This window comes from Oncorhynchus clarkii, chromosome 2 (assembly GCF_045791955.1).
Source record: "Oncorhynchus clarkii lewisi isolate Uvic-CL-2024 chromosome 2, UVic_Ocla_1.0, whole genome shotgun sequence".
NCBI classification, from domain to species: domain Eukaryota; kingdom Metazoa; phylum Chordata; class Actinopteri; order Salmoniformes; family Salmonidae; genus Oncorhynchus; species Oncorhynchus clarkii.
Window position 1 is genome coordinate 87,386,750 of NC_092148.1, and position 27,971 is coordinate 87,414,720.

The window sequence follows — 27,971 nt, forward strand, 5'->3', positions numbered from 1 at the left end:
GTCGCCAATTGGATGGAAACCAAGCTACAGTAACATTGGTGCATCATGACGTCAACGCTTGTAAATGTAGTTTATTTTTGTGCTTGTTTATTTTATTTAAATTGACTGTTCCTTTGATCGTTTCTCTATGTAAAAACTCAAAGTCCCATAATGCAACGCTGAATTTATTTTTTTTGCGCAGTTTTCGGGGCAGTATACATTGTGACCGTGTGAGGGACATTGGATGACTTTGTGCCCTGTGGTTAGCAGGGTTGCTTTGTAGTTAGTCCATTTATTTGACAGGTACAGTCTTTCATTCCCAGAGCTATGGAGGCCCTTATCCCGGTCATAAACAAATTACAAGATGTGTTTAATACGGTTGGCGCGGACATTATCCAACTGCCGCAGATTGCTGTTGTTGGAACGCAGGTAAGAGTCAGCCATCTGGCGTTAGCATGCTCTTACCACAGAGTTTCATTCACTCTTACGACGTTAGCTAGCTACTGTTACTGTTGACTATCACATAGATCCACTCATGGAATATAGAAATGTAGCTTCGTGTGCTGTGTTTTCCAGGAAAGGTTATCTGGCGTTAGTTACTTAGCTGTAGCTAACCACTATCGCGTTAATTAACTTGTTAGCTAGCTAGTTAGCACTATTGTGAGCCGATAACTAGAGCGAATTTGACAGGCAGTGCAACATGGCCAACTACCCCTGTAACATACTGCTATGTTCAGCAGCAGGTGTCACAAGCCGTGACCAAAGCAAACAACTAACTATACAGCTGATTTTGATACGCAGTCACTTCATTAAACTGACACGCGACAGTGTTTATGGTTTGTTTTACACTCACTCGTATCCATTCTTCTCCTTGCCTTGGAAGACTATTTTCAATCAATGTGAACATAATTGAAGTCTTCCAAGACATCCTCTTTGTTTGTATTTCTAGAATGACCTTGCATCTGCTTAGATGAACAGAGATGTTATACTTCAAATAGGCTATACCTGTACAAAATAGGCTGCACCTGTACCCTTCCCTCCACACAGCTGTTGTAGGTGTTACATAACATGTTTACAGTAGCAGCCATCCCCTCTCAGGTACACATAATTACACTGATTTGCTAAGAGGATGTCACTGTCTCAGCCCTTTGGCAACCTCTGAACTGACGGTGCCATGGCGACAAGAAGGCAGCCATAGGATGTTTCCCCAATTATCTGGCCTCCAGAGTGTTTCTGCGTTGTCTTGTTACTGCTTTTCAAAGGACATATTCACTCGGAGGGGTTTGTTAGAACTGACAGTGATTTCAGGGATTTTTCTATTTTCCACATGACTGAGTGCAAACTAAAATAGGTCAATTTCAGCCAGGCGCAGCTGAGGTGAGATCAGGCAGGTTAAAATCAATGTTGTTGTGGAAAGATTTAACTCTCATTGCCTCAGTTCTTTTGTTTTGTAAGTGATGCTGACTTGTGTTGTTTACTATCTCACGTGTTACTTTTTGTGTTGTTACTGATTGTGCTGTGTTTGTGTCTCCAGAGCAGTGGGAAGAGTTCAGTGCTAGAGGCTCTGGTGGGGAGAGACCTTCTGCCCCGTGGTACTGGCGTTGTCACCCGTCGGCCCCTCATCCTCCAGCTGGTCCATGTGGACCCAGAGGACCGCAGGAAGACCAGCGAGGAGAATGGTACTGTGAAACACGACACCATCACTGCTCTAGGGTTGTACTATTCTGGGAGGCTTCTCATCAACGTTCCCAGGTTTTTCAGAAACCGTGGTTGGAGTATTCCCTCTCTGCTTAGGCTATTATCTTCTGATTCAGGAAGGAAATCCTCCAACCAGGGTTTCTGAAAAATCTGTGAACTTTGACAAAGTGACATTCTGCTGGTGGCTGCTCTGTGTCTCTTGGCAGTTAACTGGGGGTGGTGTTGTGGTTTTCATCCTTCCTGTCCCTCATGTCTACAGTCCTCAGATTACTATTTAAACCAATTTAGTTGTTTGTGTGTCTGTGTTTGTGACATGCTGTGTTTTGCCGCTCTGTGTGCCTGTGTGTTTCTGACTCTGATTGGCCAGTCTTTTTTTAGAAGTGTGGTAGCGTTTCTTAGGCCAGGACATGCTCGTATGAATGACTGCACCAGCAAGTCATGTCACAGTGCATTATTCAGTTGGACTGTGAGAAGTGCCATGTCACCTCAGCGGATATAGAAGTCTGTATTCACAGCAATGGACAAGCTAGCGAGTTCTAGCTGTAAATTAGGCACTTATGATTCAACAGGGTTTCCCTTATCTATCAAAGTTCTACAGGCACCTGAATGTTCTTACACAGCCACCAAGTCACAACAGCGTGCAATGTCATGATACTCCATCAACAATGACATCCAAGACATTTGAACGCAAAACCAGCTTATGAGATATGCCACTATTAGGTTTTCCCCAATAGAATGACAAATGTAGTAAACCTTGTGTGGTTTATGAGACATTCTGCCCTATAGGCGGAGTGCTTGAGTCTGCCCTGCTGCAGGGAATAGTCACATGAAGGATGATGTAAACCCCTGCACTGCTGCAGATGGCCATGATGCAGGAGCTGCATCTATAACTACTAACCCCTCTCTCCTGTTGTCTGATCTCTTCTGAACCACAGACCCCAATGCTTGGAGAAACATGCGCCTTTACAAAGGTCTACTTTTCCTTGTTCCCTTATTGCCTGTTGTCTGTGTTCAATCAGCAGCTTCTTACTCTAGTCTAGGCCTACCCCTTTCTGTTAGCCCCCTCTCCCATCCTACCTTTTAGCCTGTTGGTTTTGAGCTGACAAACCCTGTGGCTTAGCTTGATTCAGCAATCAAGCCCAGGAAGGTCAAACTCTGATTCAGACAAAACATTTTATTTTCTGTATAAGGAAAGGACATCATAACCTATTTTGGAGTCCATGGTCACAGTGTGATAACTTATTTGGTGGTAACTAGGGTCCTTAAGTGCAAATAAAATGTTCTGTTTCAATTCACGCAAATTTTAAACATGCTGAAAAACAAATGCTTCTTAATGTTAAAATTAACTCAAATAGCTGCTTATAGTTAACTAACATCTGAGCCACCATCTTTATTTCATAGTTTTGTAGGTAATTATTTCAGTTGAATTATTCCAACTAAAACATCTATTAGTTTAAATAATAACGTTGTTATATGGAAGGTGTTTGGTAGCTAGGTAGTAGTAATGCCTATTCCTGTGCTTCCCATAATGCACCAACCATGCTTCTCTGGCTTTTCTCACAGCAGGCACATTTTCTTTGCTTTTGTCGTCAACCCCATTTCTCACTGTGTTGTTTGTTCAGATCTCTGTACGTATCCCTCTGGGTTATTGGTCTGCACAACGTATTCCCATCCCAGCTGAACAAACAAATAAATAGGTCTACATCCTGCCTAGAGACACCAGTCAACATGACAGTTTATTTACAACACAATGGGCTGCTTTCCAAGACGCAGATGAAGCCTAGACCTTGAAGAATCGGGTACAATGTAGCTTCCCCGGTGATGTAAATTAGTCCTAAACTTAATCTGTCTCTGGGAAGCTGTCCCTAAGAGTAGGCTGCTAGACCCACTCCAAATGACACCTGCCAGACAGACTGGGAAATGGGACTGAGACTGCCTTGTTGTCATTCCCACAGGTGTCGACGGAGAGGAATGGGGCAAATTTCTACACACCAAAAACAAGGTAGGCTATGTCTCAGTACTAACAATGCCTCCGAGCTAGTCTCTGTTGGTTCGAAGCGAGCAGGTTGCTGACCAAGCAAAACACTCCATCTTTACCTGCTTTTTTGCGAATGCGCTTGTTAAATCACCCGTTTGGCGAAGTAGGCTGTGATTCAATGATAAATTAACAGGCACCACATTGATTATATGCAACGCAGGACAAGCTAGATAAACTAGTAATATCATCAGCCATGTGTAGTTAACTAGTGATTATCTTAAGATTGATTGTTTTTTTTATAAGATAAGTTTAATGCCAGCTAGCACCTTACCATGGATCCTTGCTGCACTCGCATAACAGGTCCACGCAGTCTCCACGTGGAGTGCAATGTAATTGGCCATCATCGGTGTCCAAAAATGCAGATTACTGGTTGTTATGGAAACTTGAAATCGGCCCTGATTAATCGGTCGACCTCTACGATAAACCCCTTGGTTACCTGGGTGTAGGATACACCCTCTACTATAAACCCCTTGGTTACCTGGGTGTAGGATACACTGCCTACTATAAACCCCTTGGTTACCTGGGTGTAGGATACACCCTCTACTATAAACCCCTTGGTTACCTGGGTGTAGGATACACCCTCTACTATAAACCCCTTGGTTACCTGGGTGTAGGATACACCCTCTACTATAAACCCCTTGGTTACCTGGGTGTAGGATACACCCTCTACTATAAACCCCTTGGTTACCTGGGTGTAGGATACACCCTCTACTATAAACCCCTTGGTTACCTGGGTGTAGGATACACCTCTGTCACACCCCCCCCTCTGTCACCCCCCCTCTCTCTCTGTCACCCCCCCCTCTCTCTGTCACCCCCCCCTCTCTCTGTCACCCCCCCCCACTCTCTCTGTCACCCCCCCTCTCGCTCTCTCACACCCCACCCTCTCTCTCTCACCCCCCCTCTCTGTCACCCCCCCTCTCGCTCTCTCACACCCCACCCTCTCTCTCTCACCCCCCCTCTCTCTGTCACCCCCCCCCTCGCCCCCTTTGTCACCCCCCCCCTCGCTCTCTCTGTCACCCCCCCTCTCGCTCTCTCTGTCACCCCCCCTCTCGCTCTCTGTCACCTCTCGCTCTCTGTCACCCCCCCTCTCACTCTCTCTGTCACCCCCCCCTCTCGCTCTCTCTGTCATCCCCCCCATCTCGCTCTCTGTCATCCCCCCCCTCTCGCTCTCTGTCATCCCCCCCTCTCGCTCTCTGTCATCCCCCCCTCTCGCTCTCTGTCACCCCCCCCCTCTCGCTCTCTCTGTCTCTGTCACACACACCCTCTTCTCTCTCGCTCTCTCTCTCACACCCCCCCCTCCCTGTCTCTCTCTCACTCTCTCTGTCACACCCCCCTCTCTGTCTCTGTCACAGGCTAGAAAGACACAGGAGGATGTACATACAGTATGTCTTGAGGACAGAGACCCAGAATGGTCTTACAGCAGAGGGAATAGGGCTGAATATACACCAGAGGGAATAGGGCTGAATATACACCAGAGGGAATAGGGCTGAATATACACCAGAGGGAAGGGAATGTGTATATAAAGTCTCTAGAGACGTGTGCAGCGAACTGCTCTGGTGCTCTAGATGTCTCCTTCATGGTCAGGAACAGAGAAGGCCTTGTGACGTGCTGTAAATGGATGCTGTGGGTGATACAGGATTTTTTCCCCTTCATGCTTATATTTGTAATATCAAATTATATTTAGATTTTTGCAGTAGCCTTTTGATGTTGTGACCAGATCATAGTGAATCATATTTACATTGATGTCATGTGCAGCTATATAAACCCTAATGTATTAATGTGTTGTTCCAAATTAAGGTTCAATTGGTTTTGTTTTTAGATCTACACAGACTTTGATGAAATCTGTCTCGAGATCGAAGCTGAAACGGAAAGAGTTTCTGGCAATAACAAGGTATGGAAATAACGAGGTATGACACCGAGGCATACCCCACAATACATGGCACCAGAGGTCTCTTCACAGTCCCCAAGTCCAGAACAGACTATGGGAGGCGAACAGTACGACATAGAGCCATGACTACATGGAACTCTATTCCACATCAGGTAACTGATGCCATCAGTACAATCAGATTATTATTTTTTTAAATACACCTTATGGAACAACAGGAAGAGACACACAAAGGTACAGACACATGCATCAGGACACATTGTGATATTGTTGTATGGTGCTATTGAACATGCTGTGGATATGTGGTAGTATAGAGATGTTATATGATGGACTGTTTTTATCTTTAGTTCGTTCAGTATAAACATAGTTCACTGTTTTTATATGTAATGTGGATGTTTTGGTGTGTTTGGACCCCAGGAAGAGTAGCTGCTGCCTTGGCAACAGCTAATGGGGATCCATAATAAATACACATGTCAACAACAAAAATAATTTAGTGTGAAGATGGTCCCAAACAATGTCAAACACATGTTATCATTACCAACTGCTGAACTGACATTTCTGTTTGTCTTCTTCCAGGGAATCACGGATGAACCCATACACCTGAAGATCTTCTCCCCTCACGTAGTCAACCTCACACTGGTGGATCTGCCAGGTATCACAAAGGTACACACAAAGAAATGTTTTTATTTCGAATCAAAATGCTCAAAACGTACCTCGTCTGCTGAGCTAAAGCCAAGGCATTATCTCTGGGAGCTAATTCATGTCTTCGGAGCTCAGGCGAGGTTATTCATGTTGCCAGCATGGTTCACTGAACATTGAAGGAGACACAACCCCAAGTGTGGTTTGAAATATGAAATGGGCAGGCTACGTTGACAGTGTGTATGTCTGCCCAGGTGCCGGTGGGAGACCAGCCCAAAGACATCGAGGTGCAGATCAAAGACTTGATCGTGAAGCACATCTCTAACCCCAACTCCATCATCTTGGCTGTGACTGCTGCCAACACAGACATGGCCACATCAGAGGCCCTCAAAGTGGCCCGCGAGGTCGATCCAGACGGTAAACACCTTTCTACCGCTCGCAATTTCTTCTCTTTTGTGTGTGGCTGACTGTCTGTCTCTCGCTCTTTGTCTCTGTTCCGTACGTTCTCTCTCATGCTCTCTCTCTGTTAATCTCAGTAGGCTGTCTCCTGCAGTGGTTTCTCAAAGTCCTTTAATCCTTATGTCAGACATGCCATGGCATACACCGCCTACTATAAACCCCTTGGTTACCTGGGTGTAGGATACACCCTCTACTATAAACTCCTTGGTTACCTGGGTGTAGGATACACCGCCGACTATAAACCCCTTGGTTACCTGGGTGTAGGATACACCCTCTACTATAAACCCCTTGGTTACCTGGGTGTAGGATACACCCTCTACTATAAATCTCTTGGTTACCTGGGTGTAGAATACACCCTCTACTATAAACTCCTTGGTTACCTGGGTGTAGGAAACACCGCCTACTATAAACCCCTTGGTTACCTGGGTGTAGGATACACCGCCTACTATAAACCCCTTGGTTACCTGGGTGTAGGATACACCCTCTACTATAAACCCCTTGGTTACCTGGGTGTAGGATACACCGCCAACTATAAACCCCTTGGTTACCTGGGTGTAGGATACACCGCCTACTATAAACCCCTTGGTTACCTGGGTGTAGGATACACCGCCTACTATAAACCCCTTGGTTACCTGGGTGTAGGATACACCGCCTACTATAAACCCCTTGGTTACCTGGGTGTAGGATACACCGCCTACTATAAACCCCTTGGTTACCTGGGTGTAGGATACACCGCCTACTATAAACCCCTTGGTTACCTGGGTGTAGATACACCGCCTACTATAAACCCCTTGGTTACCTGGGTGTAGGATACACCCTCTACAATAAACCCCTTGGTTACCTGGGTGTCGGATACACCACCGACTATAGTCCCCTTGGTTACCTGGATGTAGGATACACCGCCTACTATAAACCCCTTGGTTACCTGGGTGTAGGATACACCGCCTACTTACTATAAACCCCTTGGTTACCTGGGTGTAGGATACACCCTCTACAATAAACCCCTTGGTTACCTGGGTGTAGGATACACCGCCTACTATAAACCCCTTGGTTACCTGGATGTAGGATACACCGCCTACTATAAACCCCTTGGTTACCTGGGTGTAGGATACACCGCCTACTTATTATAAACCCCTTGGTTACCTGGGTGTAGGATACACCCTCTACAATAAACCCCTTGGTTACCTGGGTGTAGGATACACCGCCTACTATAAACCCCTTGGTTACCTGGATGTAGGATACACCACCGACTATAAAACCCTTGGTTACCTGGATGTAGGATACACCGCTGACTATAAACCCCTTGGTTACCTGGGTGTAGGATACACCCTCTACTATAAACCCCTTGGTTACCTGGGTGTAGGATACACCGCCGACTATAAACCCCTTGGTTACCTGGGTGTAGGATACACCCTCTACTATAAACCCCTTGGTTACCTACTATAAACCCCTTGGTTACCTGGGTGTAGGATACACCGCCTACTATAAACCCCTTGGTTACCTGGGTGTAGGATACACCCTCTAGGAAACACCACCTACTCTAAACCCCTTGGTTACCTGGGTGTAGGATACACCGCCTACTATAAACCCCTTGGTTACCTGGGTGTAGGATACACCGCCTACTATAAACCCCTTGGTTACCTGGGTGTAGGATACACCGCCTACTATAAACCCCTTGGTTATCTGGGTGTAGGATACACCCTCTAGGAAACACCACCTACTCTAAACCCCTTGGTAACCTACTATAAACCCTTTGGTTACCTGGGTGTAGGATACACCGCCCACTATAAACCCCTTGGTTACCTGGGTGTAGGATACACCCTCTAGGAAACACCACCTACTCTAAACCCCTTGGTTACCTACTATAAACCCCTTGGTTACCTGGGTGTAGGATACACCGCCTACTATAAACCCCTTGGTTACCTGGGTGTAGGATACACCCTCTAGGAAACACCACCTACTCTAAACCCCTTGGTTACCTAATCTAAACCCCTTGGTTACCTACTCTAAACCCCTTGGTTACCTACTATAAACCCCTTGGTTAACTGTTTTTTACCTGGAATTTCTCCAGGCAGGGAGGGCCTGATCCTAGATCATCACTCCTATTCTGATTATTCTATGAATATGGGTTCTGCTGTGTGTAGGCAGGAGGACGTTGGCTGTGGTGACCAAACTGGACCTAATGGATGCTGGGACAGATGCCATGGACGTACTGATGGGTCGGGTCATCCCTGTAAAACTGGGCCTCATAGGAGTGGTCAACAGGTCTGCACCTTTACACAATACACTTCAGTCTCTAACATGTTGAATAGAGCAAGACTTCAGCCTTCTTGAAAATCCTGTATATATTTTAAAGGGAGAGGATTGCCTCCTCGTGCATCAAAGGGTTCTCGAAGCCAACAGTCCCTCAAGATCAAAATGGAAAGAGGGCCAGCATTCCTTTTGACGTTTTCTTTACAATGTTCTTTAACACTACAATGTCATAAAAAATAAACCCTCACACAGTTTATTACCTTCATTCCTTTTCCAAGGAGTCAGCTTGACATCAACAATAAGAAGACCGTGGCAGACGCCATCCGTGATGAATATGCCTTCCTACAGAAGAAGTACCCCTCCCTCGCCAGCAGAAATGGAACCAAATACTTAGCCAGAACGTTGAACAGGTATGAAAATAGAAATGTATTCAGCAAACAAGTCTTCAACAGAAGACAACTTTTGAGATGTGAAAACATTTGACCAACTTCTGATTTTGAAGTGTAATGTCCCTCTAAGCAACTAGCAAAGTTCCTTTCGTTGTGGACGGCTATCATGCTGTCTGTAGCCCTTTCCTTATTTCTAACTTCACGCTCTTCTCCTCCTCGTTGCCAGGTTGTTGATGCATCACATTAGAGACTGTCTCCCGGAGCTGAAGACTCGTATCAATGTGCTGGCGGCCCAGTACCAGTCCCTGCTGAGTAGCTACGGTGAACCTGTAGAGGACCAGAGCTCTACTCTGCTGCAGCTCATCACCAAGTTCGCCGCAGAGTACTGCCACACTATCGAGGGCACCGCTAAGTACATAGAGACAACAGAACTGTGAGCAACTTATATCCCCCCCCCCCCCACCCCCAAAGGTGTGAATTCCTACTCTTTAGTATTTTGTTAATTTATTTGAAGAGAAAATTAGGAAGGATGGAATGAACCTCTTTCAAACATCCTAGCACCTCTACTAATTGCCAGAAGGTGGCACCAGTACAAATTGAGCATCACAATCAAACAATTTAACTAGGCAAGTCAGTTAAGAACAAATCGTTTTTTTAAATGACGTCCTTCCCGGCCAAACCCAGACGACGCTTCGGCCAATTGTGCACCCTATGCGACTCCCAATCACGGCCGGATGTGATACAGCCTAGATTCGAACCAGGGACTGTAGTGACGCCTCTTGCTCTGAGATGCAGTGCCATAGAGCGCTGCACCACTCGGGAGCCCATACACCTGTGTAGGAGGTAGATTAGCTAGCCTACTACTTTGATCTTTCAGTTACAAAGCGAGAGCTTGGGACTTCAACTAAAAGAGGATTCTGAGATAATTGGCTTTAAAGTTCCGAAACCTCATTGGTTTTAATGATGTCAGCAAATGTGTGTGTATATGTGTGTGTGTATATATATATATATATATATATATATATTTATTATTATTATTATTATTATTTACGTAACAATTGGGGCTTTTAGAGTACTATATAGTAAGAACAAGGCTGTAAACTCAATTTTGACAAATGCCGATAGAACCTTCTGACGTTGTTTTTCTCTTCCAGGTGTGGAGGAGCACGAATCTGTTATATTTTCCATGAGACCTTTGGTCGGACGCTGGAGTCCGTCGACCCACTGGGAGGTCTGACCACCATAGACGTGCTAACAGCTATTAGGAACGCTACAGTGAGTTGTATGCTACTGGTTACATACAGCCTCACATTTGTTGGGATCCATGTTCATTTCAAGTGCAATGATGCAATGTTCAGTGTTTTGACGATCAGTTTGACACATCTGTTTAAGGGGTAAACTTGTTATTTTAGCTTGAGTTCAAAGCAGAAAAAGACACCTTTACCTTCTCTCAAGAAAATAAACAATTAAATATTATTCTGTGAGTTCAACTTCGAGTTGTGTGTTAGCCAGAGACTGCTAGGTAATGTCTCTCTCTCTCTGTAGGGCCCGCGGCCAGCCCTGTTTGTGCCTGAGGTGTCATTTGAGCTGCTGGTGAAGAGACAGGTGAAGAGACTGGAGGAGCCCAGCCTGCGCTGTGTGGAGCTGGTTCACGAAGAGATGCAGAGGATCATCCAACACTGCAGCAACTACAGCACACAGGTAGAGGGACACACACACACACACACACACGTAAGTTTGTTTTAGCAAGATGTTGGCCGACAGACACAGTCGCCTTGTTCCTAGATCCTAGCCAACTTTGCAGTATTTCATTTTTTTATTGTTATTTCTTACATTATTTGTTCAATGTTTCTTGTATTATTATATACAGCCGGAAATAACTTTCGGATATTAGATCGGTGGTCACTTACCAGAAATTCCACTTCCCTGACGTGGATCCTTGGTTTTGAACTTCCCGAGGCAGTTCTGATCATCCCGGGGGCTGTACCAATCCGCCCACGTCGGAGAAGAGATAGGAGTGGGGCCCTAGTCAGACTCAGGCGGCGTGCATTCCGTCCTCCGCTTCCCAGTATAGCACTCGCCAACTTTCAGTCCCTGGACTAAGCGTGTTAACCTCTCTGCGATATGTGGGACACCAGCGTCCCACCTGGCCAAAAGCCAGGGAAAATGCAGAGCGCCAAATTCAAATAAATTACTATAAAAATCCAACTTTCATTAAATCACACATATAAGATAGCAAATTAAAGCTGCACTTGTTGTGAATCTAGCCAACATGTCAGATTTCAAAAAGGCTTTTCAGCGAAAGCAAACGATGCTATTATCTGAGGATAGCACCTTCGTAAACAAAGAGAGAAAAGCATATTTCAACCCTGCAGGCGTGACAAAACAGAAATTAAAATATAAATCATGCCTTACCTTTGAAGATCTTCTTCTGTTGGCACTCCAATATGTCCCATAAACATCACAAATGGTCCTTTTGTTCGATTAATTCCGTCGATATATATCCAAAATGTCCATTCATGTAGGTCCCTTAGAAATCTGGATTCCAAATGAAAACCCATTGAAAAGGGAAGTGACCTCAAAAAAAAAAACAAGAATCTGAATGGTTTGTCCTCGGGGTTTCACCTGCTACATAAGTTCTGTTATACACACAGACATGATTCAAACCGTTTTAAAAACTTCCAAGTGTTTTCTATCCAAATCTACAAATAATATGTATATCTTATCTTCTGGGGATGAGTAGCAGGCAGTTGAATTTGGGCATGCATTTCATCCAGATGTGAAAACACTGCCCCATGTCACCAAGAAGTTAGCCCACACGAGGCTGCAGGCCCAGACAGTCGTGTCCTTCGAGTATAAGTGTTTACGAACATATTCAATCTCTCTCTATCCCAGTCTGTTGTCCCCACTTGCTTCAAGATGTCCACCACTGTTCCTGGACCCAAGAAAGCGAAGGTAACTGAACTAAATGACTATCGTCCCGTAGAACTCACTTCTGTCATCATGAAGTGCTTTGAGAGGCAAGTTAAGGACCATATCGCCTCCACCTTACCAGACACTCTAGTCCCACAACAATTTTCAGATCCACGGACCATTGCACGCCATTGCACTATCCCACCTCAAGATAGATGCCTATGTAATTATATGGCTGTTCATTGACAACAGCCAAGCCTCTACAGATACACCGTTGAGAGAATCCTGTCGGGCTGTATACCGCACGCAACCGCAGTGTTCTCCAGAGGGTGGTGAGGTCTGCTCAACGCATCACCGGTGGCACACTTCCTGCCCTCCAGGACATCTACAGCACCCGATGTCACAGGAAGGCAAAGAATATCATCAAGGACCTCAGCCACCCGAGCCACGGCCTGTTCACCCTGCTATCATCTAGAATATCATCAAGGACCTCAGCCACCCGAGCCACGGCCTGTTCACCCTGCTATCATCTAGAATATCATCAAGGACCTCAGCCACCCGAGCCACGGCCTGTTCACCCTGCTATCATCTAGAATATCATCAAGGACCTCAGCCACCCGAGCCACGGCCTGTTCACCCTGCTATCATCTAGAATATCATCAAGGACCTCAGCCACCCGAGCCACGGCCTGTTCACCCTGCTATCATCTAGAAGACGGAGACGGTACAAGTGCATCAAAGCTGTTTTTCAGTCTCTATCTCCAGGCCGTCAGACTGTTAAATAGTCACCACTATCAGGCCTCTGCCCAGTTATTTTTTTTTTATAAAAAAAAACAAACTTTTAACAAGGCAAGTCAGTTAAGAACAAATTATTTTTTACAATGACGGCCTACCAAAAGGCAGAAGGCCTCCTCCTGGGTTTCAAAATAAAGTAAATGAAATATATATGACACCATATAGAGAGACCTAAGACAAAAACATAGCAAGGCAGCAACACAGGCAGCAACACATGACAACACAAAATGTTAGCAGCACAAAACATGGTATAAACATTATTAGACACAAGACAACAGCACAAAGGGCAAGAAGGTAGAGACAACAATACATCACGCAACGCAGCAACAACTGTCAGTAAGGGTGTCCATGATTGAGTCTTTGAGTGAAGAGATGGAGATAAAACTGTCCAGTTTGAGTGTTTGTTGCAGCTCGTTCCAGTCGCTGCAGCGAACTGAAACAGGAGCAACCCAGTGATGTGTGTGTGTGTGTGCTTTGGGGACCTTTAACAGAATGTGACCGGCAGAACGGGTGGAGGATGAGGGCTGCAGTAGGTATCTCAGATAGGGGGGAGTGAGGCCTAAGAGGGTTTTATAAATAAGCATCAACCAGTGCGTCTTGCGACGGGTATACAGAGATGACCAGTTTACAGAAGAGTATAGAGTGCAGTGATGTGTCCTATAAGGCGCATTGGTGACAAATCTAATGGCCGAATGGTAAAGAACATCTAGACGCTCGAGCACCCACCTGCCGATCTATAAATTATGTCTCCATAATCTAGCATGTGTAGGATGGTCTTCTTAATCGGGGTTAGTTTAGCAGCTGGGGTGAAAGAGGAGCGATTATGATAGAGGAAACCAAGTCTAGATATTACTTTAGCCTGCAGCTTTGATATGTTCTGAGGACAGTGTACCGTCTAGCCATACTCCCAAGTACTTGTATGAGGTGACTACCTCAAGCTCTAAACCCTCAGAGGTAGTAATCACACTGGTGGGGAGAGGGGCATTCTTCTTACCAAACCACATGACCTTTGTTTTGGAGGTGTTCAGAACAAGGGCAGCGAAGCTTGTTGGACACTAAGAAAGCTTTGTTGTAGAGCAGTTAACATAAAATCCGGTTAGGGGCCAGCTGAGTATAAGACTGTGTAATCTGCATATAAATGGATCAGAGAGCTTCCTGCTGCCTGAACTATGTTGTGGATGTAAATCGGGAAGAGCGTGGGGTCTAGGATCGAGCCTTGGGGTACTCCCTTGGTGACAGGCGGTGGCTGAGACAGCAGATGTTCTGACTTTATACACCACACTCTTTGAGAGAGGTAGTTAGCAAACCAGGCCAAAGACCCCTCAGAGACAACAATATTCTCCTTAACCGGCCCACAAGAATGGAATGGTCTACCGTGTCAATAAAAATGGCAGCAACACATTGCTTAGAATCAAGGGCAATGGTGACATAATTTAGGACTTTTTTAAGGTTGCTGTGACACATCCATAACATGAGCGGAAACCAGATTGCATACCAGAGAGAATACTATAAACATCAAGAAAGCCAGTCAGTTGATTATCGACAAGTTTTTCCAACATTTTTGATAAACAGGGCAAAATAGAAATAGGTCTATAACAGTTAGGATCAGCTTGATCTCCCCCTTTTAAATAAAGGAACAACCATGGCTGCCTTCCAAGCAATGGGAACCTACCCTGAGAGGAGACACAGGTTAAAAAAGTCAGAGATAGGCTTGATGATGATAGGGGCTGCAACCTTAAAGAACAAAGGATCCAAACCATCTGACCCAGATGTTTTTTTGGGGGGCCAAGTTTAAGGAGCTCCTTTAGTACCTCGGACTCAGTGACCACCTGCAGGGAGAAACTTTGAAGCGGGGCAGGGGGACATTAATGCTAGTCGCATTAATGCCCTGAACCCTAGTCACTGTTCTGGCCAGTTGCCACAGGATACTCTACCCTGCACCTACTGTTGTACTGCACCATTATTTGTCTGTATGTGGCCCGCTGTTAGCATGATTCTTGCCGTTCTCCTTTCACCTCTCCTTCCCCTTTCGACAAGCTGTTTTCGCCCACAGGACTGTCGATGACTGGAAGTGTTTTATGTTTTTTTCCTCACCATTCTCGGTAAACCGTAGACACTGTCGTGCGTGAAAATCCCAAGAGGGCAACCGTTTCTGAGATGCTAGATCCGGCGTGCCTGGACCCGATGGTTATACCACACTGAATCCCTTAGAATAGTCAAAAAGAGTTACCTAACGGTCAATCAAACAGTAACTGAATGCCTCTATGTCTGCCTGCTTTATATAACAAGCCACAGCCACGTGTCTCACTGTCTGTAGGAGCGATCCATTTTCGTGAACGGGGGGGTGGTGTACCTTAATAAACTGGCCTGTGTGTAGGTAAACTCAGCAAAAAAAGAAATGTCCTCACTGTGAACTTCGTTTATTTTCAGCAAACTTAACATGTAAATATTGAACATAAGATTCAACAACTGAGACAAACTGAACAAGTTCCACAGACATGTGACTAACAGAAATGGAATAATGTGTCCCTGAACTAAGGGGGGGTCAACATCAAAAGTAGCAGTCAGTATCTGGTGTGGCCACCAGCTGCATTATGTACTGTAGTGCATCTCCTCCTCATAGACTGCACCAGATTTGCCAGCTGTGAGATGTTACCCCATTCTTCCACCAAAGCACCTGCAAGTTCCCGGACATTTCTGGGGGGAATGGCCCTAGCCCTCACCCTCCGATCCAACAGGTCCCAGACGTGCTCAATGGGATTGAGATCCGGGCTCTTCGCTGGCCATGGCAGAACACTGACATTCCTGTCTAGCAGGAAATCACGCACAGAACGAGAAGTATGGCTGGTGGCATTGTCATACTGGAGGGTGATGTCAGGATGAGCCTGCAGGAAGGGTACCACATGAGGGAGGAGGATGTCTTCCCTGTAACGCACAGCGTTGAGATTGCCTTCAATGATAACAAGCTCAGTACTGTGACACACTGCCCCAGACCATTATGGACCCTCCACCTCCAAATCGATCCCACTCCAGAGTACAGGCCTCAGTGTAACGCTCATTCCTTTGACGATAAACGCGAATCTGACCATCACCCCTGGTGAGACAAAACCGCGAATCGTCAATGAAGAGCACTTTTGCCGGTCCTGTCTGGTCCAGCGACATTGTTGCCGGTGATTTCTGGTGAGGACCTGCCTTACAACAGGCCTACAAGCCCTCAGTCCAGCCTCTCTCAGCTTATTGCAGACAGTGTGAGCACTGATGGAGGGATTGTCCGTTCCTGGTGTAACTCGGGCAGTTGTTGTTGCCATCTTGTACTTGTCCCGCAGGTGTGATGTTTGGATGTTCCGATCCTGTGCAGGTGTTGTTACACGTGGTCTGCCACTGCGTGGACGATCGGCTGTCCGTCCTGTCTCCCAGCAGCGCTGTCTTAGGCGTCTCACACTACAGACATTGCAATTTATTGCCCTGGCCACATTTGCAGTCCTCATGCCTCCTTGCAGAAGTTCACGCAGATGAGCAGGGACCCTGGCCATCTTTCTTTTGGTGTTTTTCAGTCAGTAGAAAGGCCTCTTTAGTGTCCTAAGTTTTCATAATTGTGACCTTAATTGCCTACCGTCTGTAAGCTGTTAGTGTCTTAATGACCGTTCCACAGGTGTATGTTCATTAATTGTTTATGGTTCATTGAACAAGCATGGGAAGCAGTGTTTAAACCCTTTACAATGAAGATCTGTGAAGTTATTTGCATTATTACGAATTATCTTTGAAAGACAGGGTCCTGAAAAAGGGGTGTTTTCTTTTTTTAAGTTTATGTATGTGTAACTTCTGAGTGGTACTAGTGTGGACACACCTAATTCCAGGGTTTTTCTGTATTTGTACTGCTTTCTATGTTGTAGAATAATAGTGAAGACATCAAAACTATGAAATAACACATGGAATCATGAAGTAAACAAATCCAAATATATTTGAGAATTCAAAGTAGCCACCCTTTGCCTTGATGACAGCTTTGCACACTTGGCATTCTCTCAACCAGCTTCACGAGGTAGTCACCTGGAATGCATTTCAATGAACAGGTATGCCTTGTTTATTTGTTGAATTTGTGTTTATTCTCTCTAGGAGCTGTTGAGATTTCCTAAGCTCCATGATGCCATAGTAGAAGTGGTCACATCCCTCCTCAGGAAAAGGTTACCAGTCACCAATGAGATGGTGAGTGTTTTTGCTTACACTTTAGAATCATTTGCATGAATAAGACATTATAAATGTTTGTAAATGCTCTCTGATTCACTACAATAACCCATAAACCCCATAGATTTAAGTGTACCAAATCACATTTCCTGTCTTTCTTTTCAGGTTCATAACCTGGTGGCCATCGAGTTGGCCTATATTAACACCAAACACCCTGACTTTGCTGATGCCTGTGGCCTCATGAACAACAACATAGAGGTATGAAACATTGTTCAGAGTTGGAAATTGCTTCTTTACATTGTATTCTACAGTATATGAAGTGTTTTACTGAAATGATATCATGTGTCATAGGAACAGAGACGTAACAGAATGAGAGAGCTACCCTCGTCTGTTCCTCGGGATAAGGTAACAGACCGTCATGTGGTTAAGATCGATTGCTACAAAAAGTACAGTTTTCTCACTGTTTCTTTACGGCTCCCAGTCTATCCTTTAGAGCAGCGCTAGATGCCAAATGTCTTTACGGCTCCCAGTCTACCCTTTAGAGCAGCGCTAGAAGCCATATGTCTTTACGGCTCCCAGTCTACCCTTTAGAGCAGCGCTAGAAGCCATATGTCTTTACGGCTCCCAGTCTACCCTTTAGAGCAGCACTAGAAGCCATATGTCTTTACGGCTCCCAGTCTACCCTTTAGAGCAGCGCTAGAAGCCATATGTCTTTACGGCTCCCAGTCTACCCTTTAGAGCAGCGCTAGAAGCCATATGTCTTTACGGCTCCCAGTCTACCCTTTAGAGCAGCGCTAGAAGCCATATGTCTTTACGGCTCCCAGTCTACCCTTTAGAGCAGCGCTAGAAGCCATATGTCTTTACGGCTCCCAGTCTACCCTTTAGAGCAGCGCTAGAAGCCATATGTCTTTACGGCTCCCAGTCTACCCTTTAGAGCAGCGCTAGAAGCCATATGTCTTTACGGCTCCCAGTCTACCCTTTAGAGCAGCGCTAGAAGCCATATGTCTTTAAGGCTCCCAGTCTACCCTTTAGAGCAGCGCTAAAAGCCATATGTCTTTATGGCTCCCAGTCTACCCTTTAGAGCAGCGCTAGAAGCCATATGTCTTTATGGCTCCCAGTCTACCCTTTAGAGCAGCGCTAGAAGCCATATGTCTTTATGGCTCCCAGTCTACCCTTTAGAGCAGCGCTAGAAGCCATATGTCTTTATGGCTCCCAGTCTACCCTTTGGAGCAGCGCTAGAAGCCATATGTCTGTCCCTGTCTCTTGTCTGTCCGCTACTTTTTATTCTCTCTAGTCTTCTGTCCACTCCTTCGTCTTTCACACTCTGCTCTCTGTCTCTCTCGCTTGCACTCTCTCTAGTCCTTTAAGGGCCCAGGTGTTCAGTCTCTCTCCCCCACTGATCTTCCTCCCCCAGAAGGAGAAAGACCCCAGGTGTGTCCCTGTGTCACTCAATGCCTGCCTGCATCCTACCTCAACCAGGGTTGGGCTTCATTTCAATTCAGTTAATTAAGGAAGTTTAAGTCAAATTCGCAGTCGTCAATTCAGAACTAATTCAAATGGAATTGCCCTTGACCCCAAGCCACTCTCATTCTCCCTTGACCCCAAGCCTATAGGCTGAAGGCCCTAATTGTGTATGGTGCAATTCTGTGTTCCCCTTCTCTATTCCCCTTCCACCCCTCTGAGGGTGAACTACATTTCCCATCTGACACCTCCTCCCGGCATGTGTGCTTCTGTACAGAGGAAGGGTCCCTGGAGGGAAGTCTTCGTACAATATGTGACTCTGCCACTGTCAGAACGCTATTTCTTCCAGAAAGTCAGTATATGTACAGACATGACTGTGTAGATGTTCCATCATTCCTGATGTAATAGCCTGGCGAGAGGCATGCTTTTTGGGAATGCATGGTCACACGTGTATGATTGTGGCTCTATTGAAAAGTTCTCTCTTATAAAAGAGATTTTAATCTCAAGGAGACTGACCTCTAACCGTTCTGTCTGTCTATTTCCTGGTCCCTAGACTGCAGGCGGTGGTTCCCAGGGAGACCAGGAGGTAGGGACAGGGAACTGGAGGGGCATGTTGAAGAAGGGAGAGGAGGGGGTCGGCGGGGACAAGTCCATGCTCCAGACCTCTAACCCTGGCAGCCCTCAGAGGGGCCACGCCGTCAACCTGCTGGATGTGGTGGGTAGTAATGTTTTGTCTGCTTTGCCACATAATAATACAAAAACATCTAACGTAACTCTTCATTCTTAGGAGTAAAACGTATTCGAAAAGAATGATCTCTAGGCTTTGAGAGAAGATGTTAATGCTAAGCAACCACATTACTTTTTAAGTTGTCAGTGATTGGTCTGTTTTTGTCCTTGTATTCCCCCCCCCCCACCCCCCAGCCTGTTCCCGTTTCCAGGAAGCTGTCGGCCAGAGAGCAGAGGGACTGTGAGGTCATCGAGAGGCTTATCAAGTCCTATTTCCTCATCGTCAGGAAAAACATCCAGGACAGGTATGGTGCCCGCTGTGCTTCTACTTCCTGTTGTTAGACTCCCTCTCCTGTGAATTCTAGAAATAATATGCTGAAATGGTTTTCCTGTTTTATTTGTCGTTCTACTTCACTCAATCTGAATCTGTCCTCTTCCTTTTCACCTGCTTCGAAGAAATGTATAAAGTCATAATTTCTGCCCCTCACACTCCTTGTCTAATCCACCCTTTCTATACACTGAGTGTCAAAACATTAGGAACACCTTCCTAATATTGACTTGCACCCCTTTTGATCTCAGAACAGCCTTAATTCGTCGGGTCATGAACTCTACAGGGTGTTGAAAGCGTTCCACAGGGATGCTGGCCCACGTCGACTCCAATGCTTCCAACAGTTGTGTCAAGTTGGCAGGATGTCCTTTGGGTGGTGGACCTTTCTTGATACACACAGGAAACTGTGTGAAAAACCTCACCAGCATTGCAGTTCTTGACACACTCAGACCGGTGCACCTGGCACCTACTACCATACGGCTTTCAATGGCACTTAAATATTTTGTCTCGTCCATTCACCCTCTGAATGGCACGCATATACAATCCATGTCTCGAGACTTAAAAAACAATTTTAACCTGTCCCCCCCCCCCTTCATCGACACTGATGTATTTAACAGGTGACATCGATAAGGGATCATAGCTTTCACCACGTCGGTCTATCATAGAAAGAGCAGGTGTTCCTAATGTTTAGTGCACTCAGTGTACTTCTCTCTCCCTCTGCACTTCCTCCTGCAGCGTGCCCAAGGCGGTGATGCACTTCCTGGTGAACCATGTAAAGGACAGTCTGCAGAGTGAGCTGGTGGGGCAGCTGTATAAGGCTGGTCTGCTGGATGACCTGCTCACTGAGTCGGAAGACATGGCCCAGAGACGCAACGAAGCTGCAGACATGCTCAAGGTACAGTTGTGTGTGTGGATCGTGCTCACTGAGTCTGAAGACATGCTCAATGTACGTGTGTGTGGAACGTGCTCACTGAGTCTGAAGACATGCTCAATGTACGTGTGTGTGGGGAACGTGCTCACTGAGTCTGAAGACATGCTCAATATACGAGTGTGTGTGTGTGTGTGTGGAACGTGCTCACTGAGTCTGAAGACATGCTCTATACGAGTGTGTGTGTGTGGAACGCGCTCACTGAGTCTGAAGACATGCTCAATGTACATGTGTGTGTGTGTAGAACGTGCTCACTGAGTCTGAAGACATGCTCAATGTACAGGTGTGTGTGTGTGTGTGTGGAACGTGCTCACTGAGTCTGAAGACATGCTCAAAGTACAGGCCTGGGATTAGTTGCAGAACTATGGGAGTTTGAAATATGACATGTGTTTTTGGGGCAGTAACTCCCAGCACCACAAATGAGAAGCTTAGCAGTGTGTTTTAACCCTTTTCAAACGTGATCTAACTGCTGCTTGAATGTAGCAGCTGTTGTGACTAACTGTGACCTCTGGCTTTGACGTCTCCGGGGGTGTTTAGTTTCTGTATGAATTTGCTCACCTAAACGGTCTTTTCCACTCTGTGTCCGCAGGCCTTGCAGAAAGCCAGTCAGGTGATCGCTGAGATCAGAGAAACACACATGTGGTGAGGGCCTTTACCTCCGTCCTCTCTTCCCCCCCACATGGACCATAAGCACTGAACCCTGTTCTGGACTGCAGAGACGGCCAACTTGGAAATACACTGGTGTCAATTTGTGTTTATTGAGTATCATCAATTCTCCATCCTCTTGAAGTTGTCACTTCCACACTCCCCCGTCATGGTTTTAAAAGCAATGGATGGGTGTAAGCCTTGGCTGAAGGGAGTTTCAACCAAACCCATGACCGGGAGTGTAATACCACACACTTCTGGTAATGAGTGGAGAATGGGGATGCACATTTGAAAATAGTTGTAGATTGTATTATATGGACTTGACCTATTAACAGTATCAGTCTTCACCTGCACCACATCGCACACCAAAATGACCTTTCATATGTACGTATAGTATTATATTGATGAACGTGTGAGGTCTACCTACTGAATAATGTGGAGTTACATTAAAGATGTTTCCTCTAGTTTCTGGCTTGCTGGTATGTATATGTATGTATGCTGAGACTTGTAAATGCTGTCTGTCGTCATCATGTTTGCTGATCTATTGTCTCACGTGTCTATGCTACTGCTGAAAATGTCCTTTACATGGTAACAATCTCTCATTTGTGTCGCTGATATTTACAAAGAGCAGAGAAATGCCACTCTGACGTAGAGTAAGCCTTATTTGTTGGTTGAAAAAGCACCATGATGCTCCTGCGAACCGTACACTTCCATGTTCTCTGGGATTTCAACGTCTCTTCACCATCTTGTGTGTTATTTTGACTCAACCGTACGTCTGTCGCTAAATGTGTTTTAAGATATCTAGTGTATATTGATGAGGTCATTTGTCCTACTATATTGATTATGGATAATGATCATTTGTTGTCATACCCACAATACCATGTGGTAAATTATTGGCAGGGCTGAATTGTGTGGCAACGTCTAACTTGAAGTGGCAGGTTTATTCTGTATATTCTCAAAAAGTGGTACCAGGGTTGAATGAGCCATTTTATTGACTTGTGATCCAGTCTGCTGTTATACCAGACGGAACAATGAACATCACGTATACAGACACATTATCATCATGGGCCGATCTCCAGTCACGGCTGTCTGCCCTCGACCATGGCGGCTGCTCCTTTTACCTCACACGGCCCATCTTCTTGCCTCGACCTTTGGCGCTGAGGGGTCAGGACAAGGTTAAGAAATCTCAATCACTTGGCAGCCAGGTCGTAAGCCCAGTAGTGAACGTCCCTGTTGCAGCACTTCACTGCACTCTGAGTCTAACGCTACACCCAGAAGAATGCACTTGTTCTCACTCCCTCTCATGCAAGGGGGAGTCAGTCAAAGTGGTCCACTTCTGGGTCAAGGGTGAATATGTTTAATGGTTTGTCAGTCCATCAGTTACACGGGATTTGACTTCTTTTGGCTTGATGTTTATCATTAAATAGTTTGATTGTGCCGTAATTTCAGACCAGACCATGTTGGCAATTTACATCGTCACCACTTACAATGTCTTCAATCGATCGTGCAGTGATCATGCTATACGCAATGCACACATACACAGATGGACATAGGCTGTGTAAGTGATGGTCATGGCTGTTTCTTTGGTTTCAATCTATGTGTGTTCCACTGGTCATTAAATGACCATCCCTGCTTGAGAGTTTGAAAGGAATGATTGGAAATGGAGTTGTTGATGGAATGGCAACTAGTGACTCAGCCCAATTAAAATGAAAACCACAATGCTGGGTCTTGTTCATTAGGCACAACATGGAAGAAACTGTTCTAAACTGTACTCTGTACTCGTCCAATAAGAGATGCTTGTCTGTTTATTAGTCTACGTGTTTTCATTTTCTTTTAATTTTGTACCCTAATAAACACGACGCAGAATTTCTTTGTCCTTCAAAGTCCAAAATCCTGAACCTTTGTGTTACTTACCTCTGGTGGTCCTGGACCCGGGTGAGAAGCTGGTTAATCTGTAAGGACACAAGACATGCTGTAAGCTTTGACAACACCTTTTAGTTAGTGTTGTGGAAACCTGTACAGGTGGAGTCCATCGGAGAGAAACCAGGAACGTGATGATACTATAGACCACATAATTCACTTTTAGTTTAACTTGTTGTTCACCTTTCATGTACCCACCAGGATTGGGGTTAATTCAGGAAGTCATTTGAAATTCCAAGTGTCTTCAATGATTTTCAATGAGGAAAATGTGCATTTGGAATTTTGTTTACTTTCTGAATTGAAATGGAATTGACCCCAACCCTGGGACCTCTCATTGCCATTCGAAAGCAGACAAGACTATATCACAGTATTCCTCAGATCCCAGGGAGGTTGAGAGGATAAATGAACCCAGAAACCTGCCGATGACCTTGTATACAGAATTCACCTGTAGGTCACCTCTGATGTAGGCACTGCCTGGGCCCTCCCACATTGCCAACCGAAAGAAGAAGAGACTGCATCTCAAGGTGAGAGAATACACTGAGACGGGACTACACGACCTGAGACGATAGTCAATACTAAAGGTAAGACCACCCAGATCCCATCCAATTTATGAAAATCTTGCTGCTGTTGAGAAATACTGGAAAATATTTCATTTCAAATATTTCATTGAGGGTGACTGTTGTGTACTTGTTTCTGTGTTAGGTCAAGGTGACTCCATCATACTTCTGTTTCTTGAGTTTGTTGTGTGTTGTCTAGGTAACTTACATCATACTTCTGTTTCATACTTCTGTTTCTTGAGTTTGTTGTGTGTTGTCTAGGTAACTTACATCATACTTCTGTTTCTTGAGTTTGTCGTGTGTTGTCTAGGTAACTTACATCATACTTCTGTTTCTTGAGTTTGTCGTGTGTTGTCTAGGTAACTTACATCATACTTCTGTTTCATACTTCTGTTTCTTGAGTTTGTTGTGTGTTGTCTAGGTAACTTACATCATACTTCTGTTTCATACTTCTGTTTCTTGAGTTTGTCATGTTTGTTGTCTAGGTAACTTACATCATACTTCTGTTTCTTGAGTTTCTCACTGAGGTCAAACTTCTCTGCCTCCAACTCCATCATTCGCTGCCACATCTCACTGGCCTTCTCCCTGTTGGTGCAACAGTGGATCAGAACACTTTCTTGCCCCAAAGAACCCTCCTCTCACTGAAGAATGTTCATCATTCGAACCGTTCACATAGTCATGTGTTCAGTCATAAACTAAAAAACATCAGACATAAACCATCATAAATAATTATGATAACACGGTCAGCTTTTCTGAGGACTGGCAAATTCTGAATATTAACGATGACGTCATACTTCAGTTTGTCCTCATTCAGATGGTCGATGCTGAGAGGTTTCCTTCGGTCAGCAAGAATCTTCTTCTTCTTCTCTCTCTCTGTCTGTTTCTTGGCTCCTTTGCGGTTTTCACTCTGAGAATTGAAACATCACAAATACCATTGTTCTCAAAGATATTTTGTTCATTGCCTCACATTACTTGATGTTTCCGTTACACTATTATCAATATCTATATGATAAAGAATACGGGTGTTGTTTAAAAAATATATGTTTTTGAAGATACAATATTCCACTGACCTTCTGCTGGATTCCTCCATACTGGTGGGTCATGTTGGTGAGAGCCTTCTTCTTCTTGATGTCATCATCCTGCTTCCTACGCTGATCCTCTGCCTCCTTCCTGTCCTTCTCCTCCTGCATACGGAGTATTAGGGAAGAAAGACACGGAGCATTAGGGAAGAAAGACACGGAGCATTAGGGAAGATAGACACTGAGCATTAAGGAAGATAGACACGGAGCATTAGGGAAGAAAGACACGGAGCATTAGGGAAGAAAGACACGGAGCATTAGGGAAGAAAGACACGGAGCATTAGGGAAGAAAGACGCGGAGCATTAGGGAAGATAGACGCGGAGCATTAGGGAAGAAAGACGCGGAGCATTAGGGAAGATAGACGCGGAGCATTAGGGAAGATAGACACGGAGCATTAGGGAAGAAAGACACGGAGAATTTGGGAAGAAAGACACGGAGCATTAGGGAAGAAAGACACGGAGCATTAGGGAAGATAGACACGGAGCATTAGGGATGAAAGACACGGAGCATTAGGGATGAAAGACACGGAGCATTAGGGAAGAAAGACACGGAGCATTAGGGAAGAAAGACACGGAGCATTAGGGAAGAAAGACACGGAGCATTAGGGAAGAAAGACACGGAGCATTAGGGAAGAAAGACACGGAGCATTAGGGAAGAAAGACACGGAGCATTAGGGAAGAAAGACACAGAGCATTAGGGAAGAAAGACACGGAGCATTAGGGAAGAAAGACACGGAGCATTAGGGAAGAAAGACACGGCGCATTAGGGAAGAAAGACACGGCGCATTAGGGAAGATAGACACGGCGCATTAGGGAAGAAAGACACGGCGCATTAGGGAAGATAGACACGGGGCATTAGGGAAGATAGACACGGCGCATTAGGGAAGAAAGACACGGAGCATTAGGGAAGAAAGACACGGCGCATTAGGGAAGATAGACACGGAGCATTAGGGAAGATAGACACGGGGCATTAGGGAAGATAGACACGGGGCATTAGGGAAGATAGACACGGGGCATTAGGGAAGATAGACACGGGGCATTAGGGAAGATAGACACGGAGCATTAGGGAAGAAAGACACGGAGCATTAGGGAAGAAAGACACGGAGCATTAGGGAAGATAGACACGGGAGCATTAGGGAAGATGGACACGGAGCATTAGGGAAGATGGACACGGAGCATTAGGGAAGATAGACACGGAGCATTAGGGAAGATAGACACGGAGCATTAGGGAAGATAGACACGGGGCATTAGGGAATAAAGACACGGGAGCATTAGGGAAGATAGACACGGAGCATTAGGGAAGATAGACACGGAGCATTAGGGAAGATAGACACGGAGCATTAGGGAAGATAGACACGGAGCATTAGGGAAGATAGACACGGAGCATTAGGGAAGATAGACACGGAGCATTAGGGAAGAAAGACACGGAGCATTAGGGAAGAAATATCTATCAAGATCTATCATAGAAATGACATCCACAATCTGTTTCCCCGTTAGCCATTAGAAGTCATATTGTATTAGTCATATGTGATCATGTGTGGGTCAGTTGATAAGAGTATGCAACACACAGGTTGAGGGTTCAATTCCAGCATAGAACACACATTAGCTAGGTGTCATAATGGGGAGAAGACTCACCGCAACCCTGGCCTGCCTCTCCTTCTCCCTCTCTGCACGAACCCTCTGCTGCTCTGCCCTCTCTGCACGACGTTTCTCCTGCACACACGTGCACACTCAGTGACCAAGTTATTAGGTGTCGCATTGCAATGTTTCTAGGAACAGTAAAAGAACATTCACTCCAGGTTCTAAAATGGCCGACTCACAATCCTGTTGACGAGACTGATGAGCTCCTCTTCTTCCTTCTTCCTCTGGATAAAGTGAGACTCGATCAAAGACTGGAGCTCAGACAGGTCCTTGTCCTGACGCTTCCTGTGGATGTCCTGACCACCACACAGAAGAATCAGATGAAGTAATAAGAATAGTTGGTTTTGGTAAGACAACATACATGTAATATACCCTGAAAAGAGTCATTTCCTTAGTTAGACGTCATCTTTGGACTTTCTGTACCTCTCATTTGCTTCATCTTAACAGGATACAGTTGGAGGCAAGTCTGTCACAAATGGTTAGTTAGTTTTCTTATCACAATGTGTTTGTCAGCGGAGGCTGCTGAGGGGAGGACGGCTCATAATAATGGAGGGAACGGAGCGAATGGAATGGCATCAAACACGCGTTTGATGTATTTGATACCATTCCACTCCAGCCATTACCACGAGCCTGTCCTCCCCATTTAAGGTGCCACCAACCACCTGTGGTGTGTGTGTTTATGTGATTCAACTTACATCAAAATCCACTTTCTCGCCATCAGGCATCTTTGGTGCAGAGATATTTGGCACAAACCTATGGAAATGAAAATTGCGTATCTAATGTGTGTATATATATAATCTCAATTTGAGCATTTCAGTAAATGTCGTGATCTTTCAAGATCACTTATGATTTAACATATCATCTGTCAGGGGAAAATAAAAATAGGGCCACCCAGAAACACTTGGAGGAGTGTCCTCCAGGCAGAAATGACCAAGAATGGCCTCAACTGGTGTGACCTGGAAAAACTTGCCCTGTACCGAGTGAGATGGAGGATATTCGTCAACGGCCTATGATCCTTATAAGAGCCAAAGTCAGCAGGAATCCGTAGCGGTGACACGGCCACGTCTGTTTTGCGATATTACAACAACAAAGAAGCTGCCTATGTCGGCTCAATCGGAAAACGACCTTGATATTTCTGTAACGTTTCAGCTTCACAGACTGAAAAGAGGCCTGAATCACAGTCTGTCATAGTCTATCTAAAAACTTACTTTGGTTTGGGCTTGGCTCCATCTGTAATAAAGGACAGTGACTCTCTTAGTTTGATCATATCATACATAGAAGGATGTCATGTTAATCAGGATAGAATAGTCCTTTAAGGGATGGGGTCATAAAAGTATTATTGTGTAATAAAATATACAGTGCATTGGCATATACACAAGCAGTAAATCTTTCAAATAGAAAAAAATGACAAAACATTTTTCATATCGCCACTATGAGTAAAATCTCCATTTATCGAC

At 45.2% G+C, this 27,971-nt stretch overlaps 2 protein-coding genes across 5 annotated transcripts; one reads left to right on the forward strand and one right to left on the reverse strand.

Annotated features, from left to right (window-relative positions):
• LOC139375490 (dynamin-1-like protein) lies at window positions 1-23,208 on the forward strand. Of its 4 annotated transcripts, XM_071117327.1 has the most exons (19): window positions 1-408; window positions 1,514-1,658; window positions 2,613-2,648; window positions 3,633-3,679; window positions 5,535-5,606; window positions 6,177-6,263; window positions 6,494-6,656; window positions 8,843-8,963; window positions 9,230-9,361; window positions 9,567-9,773; window positions 10,495-10,615; window positions 10,886-11,041; window positions 17,161-17,250; window positions 17,395-17,487; window positions 17,581-17,634; window positions 19,244-19,405; window positions 19,612-19,721; window positions 20,480-20,639; window positions 21,262-23,208. In XM_071117327.1, the coding sequence occupies exons 1-19, from the start codon at window positions 307-309 to the stop codon at window positions 21,316-21,318; spliced, it is 2,115 nt and encodes a 704-aa protein (XP_070973428.1). In that variant the 5' UTR covers window positions 1-306; the 3' UTR covers window positions 21,319-23,208. The 4 variants fall into 4 exon arrangements, with proteins under 4 accessions (XP_070973428.1, XP_070973429.1, XP_070973443.1 ...); XM_071117328.1 differs by lacking the exon at window positions 2,613-2,648 and having other exon boundaries at window positions 27-408; XM_071117335.1 differs by lacking the exons at window positions 19,244-19,405; window positions 19,612-19,721; window positions 20,480-20,639; window positions 21,262-23,208 and adding exons at window positions 18,589-18,660; window positions 18,913-19,171 and having other exon boundaries at window positions 197-408.
• On the reverse strand, window positions 22,337-27,884 carry LOC139375517 (troponin T, cardiac muscle isoforms-like). The gene is made up of 9 exons (XM_071117352.1): window positions 27,723-27,884; window positions 27,210-27,267; window positions 26,694-26,810; window positions 26,509-26,586; window positions 24,865-24,978; window positions 24,589-24,701; window positions 24,289-24,379; window positions 23,232-23,269; window positions 22,337-22,474 (listed from the first exon to the last, which is right to left on the reverse strand). Exons 1-9 carry the CDS (start codon window positions 27,788-27,790, stop codon window positions 22,435-22,437), a joined length of 717 nt encoding a protein of 238 aa, XP_070973453.1. The 5' UTR covers window positions 27,791-27,884; the 3' UTR covers window positions 22,337-22,434.
• Window positions 27,885-27,971: the final 87 nt, after the last annotated feature.

What these genes read in the sequence shown, in the direction of transcription:
- LOC139375490 (XM_071117327.1), top strand. Translation starts at nt 307, where the DNA reads ATGGAGGCCCTTATCCCGGTCATAAACAAATTACAAGATGTGTTTAAT. An exon ending in AAACATGCGCCTTTACAAAG is followed by an intron (nt 2,649 to 3,632) that starts GTCTACTTTTCC and finishes TCATTCCCACAG; the next exon opens with GTGTCGACGGAGAGGAATGG. An exon ending in CGTCTGTTCCTCGGGATAAG is followed by an intron (nt 17,635 to 19,243) that starts GTAACAGACCGT and finishes CCTGGTCCCTAG; the next exon opens with ACTGCAGGCGGTGGTTCCCA.
- LOC139375517 (XM_071117352.1), bottom strand. Translation starts at nt 27,790, where the DNA reads ATGTATGATATGATCAAACTAAGAGAGTCACTGTCCTTTATTACAGAT. An exon ending in AGAGGCAGGCCAGGGTTGCG is followed by an intron (nt 24,979 to 26,508) that starts GTGAGTCTTCTC and finishes CTCCGTATGCAG; the next exon opens with GAGGAGAAGGACAGGAAGGA. An exon ending in CGGGTCCAGGACCACCAGAG is followed by an intron (nt 22,475 to 23,231) that starts GTAAGTAACACA and finishes CTGACCCCTCAG; the next exon opens with CGCCAAAGGTCGAGGCAAGA.